The 6253-nt window shown below is 39.7% G+C and overlaps 1 protein-coding gene across 1 annotated transcript; it reads right to left on the reverse strand.

Annotated features, from left to right (window-relative positions):
- Nucleotides 1-1644: 1644 nt before the first annotated feature.
- Nucleotides 1645-4089, reverse strand: LOC129407365 (N(G),N(G)-dimethylarginine dimethylaminohydrolase 1-like; the record flags this gene model as incomplete). Its single annotated transcript, XM_055148144.1, has 3 exons — nucleotides 4070-4089; nucleotides 2677-3029; nucleotides 1645-1971 (listed from the first exon to the last, which is right to left on the reverse strand). A coding segment is annotated over exon 3 (294 nt), but the record flags the coding sequence as incomplete, so codon positions are not given.
- Between the last annotated feature and the right edge of the window lie 2164 nt (nucleotides 4090-6253).

Genomic DNA, 6253 nt, shown 5'->3' on the forward strand with positions numbered 1-6253 from the left:
ATCATAACATGAAAACTACACAAAAGACACCATTTTGTCAGTTATGCAAGTCATTCACAAAAAAAATCTGTTGATATTTACTTGGGCATAGCTATAAATCAATAAATTGTAGAGGTGTTAAAAGTAAACTCTCATTAATCTCCACTTTAGACACAGTAAAGGCCAAGACGCAGAAGGCAGTGCACTTAACCACAGCTGATCAATGAGGCCCACAGGGACTACAGAGATAAGATAAGAAAAAGTGAGTACGGTCTAGCAATTCTCATAACACTTTACTGTGCAAAGTTAAAGGGGCACTATGTAACTTGGTGGAGGGTATGTCTGATTGTCTCCATGGAAATGTTATTGCTTTGTCTGGAATGTTCCACAGTCTGACTTTAACCTATCTCCATGAAGACAAGCACATGACACCACCAGGCCATATTACAGGTTAGATCTGTAGAGAGACAAGCCTGCTCAGAGAAAAAATGTAATAAATGTGTGATAAGATGTGTACATGTAAGAGTGTGCAGTAAATCTACAGATATTCAATTAGATTCAATCAAGTGAATCAGATTGAATTTGATTGAATTAATCATCAATGATCAGCTTTGGTCTCATTAATCAACAGGTCATCATCCAGTCCTCTGTCAGTAAAAGCATGTGATTTGGAGGTTAGACTTAGATTGGAGGACAAAATCTGCCTATTTTTGTGGTCTGCACATGTACCTATGTTCAGGTAAACAATGAAAGCTATTTTTGTGTTTAATAAGACAAACCAAAAGTAAAGTAATAAGTTCTCCATGGAGACAAGCAGGCGGACCCTCCACAAGAAAAGTTTCAAAGTTAATCTTTAAAGCAAAAGACAACAGATAACACAGTGGCACAAGAGAACTATAACATCAAGTTAAGATAATGTCCATTCAACACTAAGGAAAGATATTGTCATAAAACATACTAGAAAATGTATATCAGCTAAGGGTGGATCATGAGGTGTTTTGCAATTCTATTAATTCAAGAAAAACTAAAACTGTCATCACACATTTTGAGTCAAGTGACAATGAGCCTGTAAATGTGTCGGCTACAGGTTCAGCATAAATCAAATAAATTGAGGCTGAAGGCAGTACTGGCCAATCAATACTGGTGCTGCCAAAGGGGCTGAAACCATTAGCACCAGTGCAAAGGACACTGATGTGAAATGACAGCGCTTTCACAAGAGCCGTTCAACCATTTCCCTTATTGTCCTGCACACAAAGACAGCCACTGCAGCCAACAATACGATGCACAGAAGAATGAGGTGGGTGGGACTCAGGAGGGTGCAAGTTGTGTCATTCAAAATAATTCGGTACGGCTTTATAAGTATATCTGAATATTATGAAATGTGATGCAATATTATCTTGCAGTTATCAGTTGTTGCAGGTGCACTCTGACACTCACACACAGCACTGGCGCCAAGTCTTAAAGCAAAGTAACTTTTTAAACAAGTCTGAGCACAATATAGCATGCACATAAATGAGTTGCTTTACAAAGGCAACAGTTATGAAATGTGGATCCAATGGTACTGATTTGCAGATATAAAACGAGCAATTGATGACAAAGTTCTTGACAACTTTCCTCCACAGATAAACTGAAGCAATAACGAAAGCCATAGTAACCCGGTCCTACCTCTCCTCTCCTGCTCTCTGCTCCAGGTCTGGTGATGAGCGCCGTGTCACCGCAAACCACGGCCGCGTCCTCCACAAACACGCAGTCCGGCAGCGCCTCGTCCGCGGGCAGCTCCACCACCTCCAGCCCCAGTCTCCTCCTCAGAACCTCCACATAGTCCGCGTGCTCCTGGTGCGCTTTGTCCAGATCCACCTCCGACTGACTGCTGCGGAGCGCCTCTGTGGCCAGGGAAGCAGGGATTCCCCGGACCACGGCGTGGGTGTAGTGACCAAATTTCGCCAGCAAACCAGCCATGTTTTACGCTCGCTTATGCTTGGCACGTTCAACCTGCAGAAAAACAACGAGCAAAGGAGAAAAGGGGCACAGTAAATGGACTACGGACTTGTGCGTTTATTCGTGATCACCGCTTTGGTGACGCGCGCACAACCACCGCGTGCAGCGAGATGGTTAGGACAAGGTTCACGATGTGCACCCCCAACAAGTGACAGATACGCCTGGAGCAGCGACCCTGCCGCTCTACTAGCTACAACCTGCAACTAGCCTCCAGTATAGCACGCTGCCTGCGCTGAAACGTGCTCTGCGATGTTCTGCTTCCCCGGTGTCTTTGTAGCAAAGGCGAAAATACTGTAAATGCCCAGAACATATCCAAGTATTTTTCTAATTTCAAATATTTGTGAATGAATGTGATGTTTTCTGACTGTGTGTAAAGATGCAGCCGGGCCAGCCTTTGTATCACTTTATTATTGGCTTTTCAGTATTTGAACCTCAATAATATCCATCCATAAGCTCCAAAGACTTTGAACATGCCTTTTCTTTTCTGGCATGTTCTGTAGCATGCAAACATATGAACGTTATTTCAATACCTTTATCATAACCAGACCCAGACATTATATTTTTTATTATATTTAACTCTTATAAGAAGGTTTACTGGTAAAATCTGCAACAAATTGAGGAAAGAATGAACTTCTGAAGCCATGTGTGACTGATTCACTTCTGGCTGACTTTCTAATGTAACATACACAGCCTTCAAACCTGAGCAGGAATGTCAGAAGAGGGTGGTTCTTGTCCTGCAGTGTGGAGTCAGTCTTTGGTGGACAGCAGGAGAAGGGTGTGTTTTGTCCCATATTCCCGGTGGTATCATCTGAGGCAGGTTGTGGGCCTGGCCAAGCAGCCTGAATGGATGGAATGTTAAACTTCAGAGATCTCAAAAGCACATTCTTCCACCGCGGGACCCCAGTTTGTCTTTTCTGGTTCCAGATTCACTCAATTATCCCTGACTGTTATAAACATTCCAGGACATTCCAGCAGCCCTGCATTGATTTTTCCACTCCAGCCAGGACGCGCCACCTTCAACCCGCTCCGGAGGTGGGCAGAGGGGCCAAAACCTGCACTCAAGTATAAGTACAGACAGGGTTATATAAAAGTGGGGAAGCTGACCCAATTAATGCTTTAGAAACTTAGATTGCCAGGCCTGAAACTATCAACATGATTCTAGTGAAACAACATAGATCAGAAAATAGTGTAATATGGACCTTTTAACTTCTAATCATTAATCATCAGCTATGAAAAAGTTGTAACATGGATTTACATTTTACTCCTTAAAAAGATATTTCAACAAAACTTATGTTACTTTTGCCTTACTTCGCACATATTTCACCGGCACTCGTGGGATATCTTACAAATTACATACAATTAAGTTAAGAATTGACAGTTCTGGGTTACAGTACAGCAGAGATATACGATCGCATACGTCGTAGACATAACTGAAATTGAGCTCATGTTTATACAATCACTCCCAAAAATATCACTTTAAATTCACTGTAAAGGATCTCCCTATAGAAAAATATTCATTATTCACGTTTGAAGGGCCTATATTATGCTATTTTCTGGTCTATGTTACAATGTTTCCACATCAAAACCATATCTGGAGTTGTGTTTTGTTTCATTCACACATGTTTAACACACAAACACTTCCCATTTAGGCTGAGTTCTTGTCTCAAACTGAAAACACTCTGTTCTACCTTGTGATGTCATGTGGTAATACAGGAAGTGCTCCACTGTGCTTTCAAACTCATTTCATCTTCACTAGAATCATTTGGATGATTTCAGTCCTGGAATCGCCTATTTCTACTGAACGAAAGGGACAAAGAGCTGTTAACTTGAAAACTACTACATGACATCACAAGGTGGAACAGACATTTTGATCTTGTACCGAGTAATAATGCATACGTGAATGAAATAACTCCAGGTATGTTTTTGAGGAGGTACAAAGAGCTAATTTTGCATAACACTGGATCTTTAAGTGCATTCAAGAACTAGTTTCAAAGTGCAGTGTCCTTAAAATGGAAACAGACAGTTCAAATAAATGTAAAATATTTGCCCAAGTCAACCCAAACACCCTCACATGTCCAAGCCCAGACCTTACCACCATTGCTTTGTTTTTCCATCATTCTTCATGTGGGACGGACGGAGAAAGGATCCTCTATTTGCTTGCTATGTCCTCGCTCCATGCTGAGGAATTTGGGTTAGCTGAAGAAGCCCTCAGACATTGGAGGCACACCTGGCTGGTACATGTGCAGCTAGAAATCAAATAAAACAGAGCATGGAGAGACGCAGCTGCAGACGGACAAAGCAGTACCTTTTATTGGCCCAAAATGACTGCGATGATGAGATTATTAGTCCTCTATAAGTGACACTGATCTATATAATTACACAGGTGGTATATAAAGGATACACTGATATTCACTTAATCACTGCTGTGAATGAAGTGGTGACATGAAACTGGAAAATACAGCTGGGTCTTTCATTACATTATATTTTAAAGGCATCCTCTTATTAATATGCACAGTTTAAAGGGGTTTACTTTACACACAGGTGCTCATATTATACTGCAATTGCTCAGATTTCTGCTGCAATGACTAATACTACCACCATTACTGTTGTGGAAATTACATTTGATGATAATCCATTTCCGAAGCCTTGTAAATTATGAAATAGAGAGTTTTAAACCATTATGACAAAATTATGCGAGTATCTGGCCAGTCAGAACCACACGCTTTGATAAAACTTTACAAAAAAACTTTACAATGACAAGTGGATGTAGAGTCATATATTGTCTATCTGATCTCAGAGAATGTGATTGACAGGTGGATTAACCAATAAGAGAGATGCATTCTCTGTTCACTGGCTGGTCAGGCAAACAAAGTGGATGGGTGGGTCACATGTTGAGGTGTGACCAGTCAATCCCAGATGACAATTATGAGTTGTTGTGGTCTTAAAATGTGGAATAAAAACAAGTTGTGGTACATTTCATGAGAGAGAGATCTGAAAGACAGCTGCGTGGTCTGATTATATCTATGAGTACATACTATTGACATACCTATGGAGATTAACAAGCAAGATAGGACAAAAAGGTGTTACTTAAAAGGTTTTCTAGAATGTCTGCAAACCAAAATGATTTTAAAGATAAAGTAAAACATAATATTTGATTTTCCTTTATAATTACTATCCACTTTGCAACCCCAAACAATTTCCAGTACATTAAAAGCTCCTATATTACACAAAATGGACTATGGTGAGCTTTAAACCATGTTAGAATGTTGTTACCTACTTAAAAACATACCTGGAGTTGTGTTTTGTTTCATTCACACATGTTTGAGTAACCCTTTATTATTAGTCTGTCTATATCTCCAAAGCTAAAAATGTTCTGTTCCACCTTGTGATATGATGTAGTGGTAGTTTGCAAGTTAACAGCTACTTTTTTAATCTTTTCTTTTGTGGAGATTGGAAATTCCAGCTCTGAAATTATCCAAATTATTCTAGTGAGTTATGGAGTTTAAAATGTGGAGCACTTCCTGTATTACCATATGACATCACAAGGTGGAACAGACTGTTGGTTGAGAGAAGAACTAACAGCCTAATAATGCAGGATTTGTGTGTTAAACACGTGAGTGAAACAAAACATCCAGGTATGTTTTTGATGAGGAACCAACATTATAACATAGATCAGAAAACAGTATAGTATGGGCCCTTTAATAGGAGATTAAAAATGTACTCTACTAGTATGTAGTATTAGTTTAAGCATTAGGAACATGATGGCATTGTTAACTTATATAAATAGCTTTGCACATATTAATTATGTCTGGCAGTTACATAACTTTATGTTACGCAGGCCATAGGTACTGTAAGTACAGCATAGACTTTTTACACTGTGCATAAATTCTCATTCTCAAACTCGCCTTGGCCATAATTAATTAGGAGAGGAATGGCAGACCTGTTTCTCTGAAGCAGAGGATTACCATTTTGGAAGCTCTCTTTTGTCATTTTTGACAGAGGCACGAATTCCTCACATTTTTACAGTAACAGATGTGAGATTGTTACACTGTGGATGGATGCCTGTGAAGCAACTTTTTGTACATTCAGTTTCACATGAAAGCCTATATCTATTGGTCTCCACGAGGATGTTACTGCTTTTTCAGAAATGTTTCACAATGGCATTAAATGCATTTATCATGACATTGTGCATTTATAGGTGTTTTTTTTAACTAATTAAAAAAAACTGGTGAATGGCTTGCCTCTCCACAGATCTGCCCTGTAAGTTGACCTGGTG

The sequence above is a fragment of the Boleophthalmus pectinirostris genome, unplaced genomic scaffold (genome assembly GCF_026225935.1).
Source record: "Boleophthalmus pectinirostris isolate CB_2022bp ecotype Guang Dong unplaced genomic scaffold, ASM2622593v1 HiC_scaffold_949, whole genome shotgun sequence".
Lineage (NCBI taxonomy): Eukaryota > Metazoa > Chordata > Actinopteri > Gobiiformes > Gobiidae > Boleophthalmus > Boleophthalmus pectinirostris.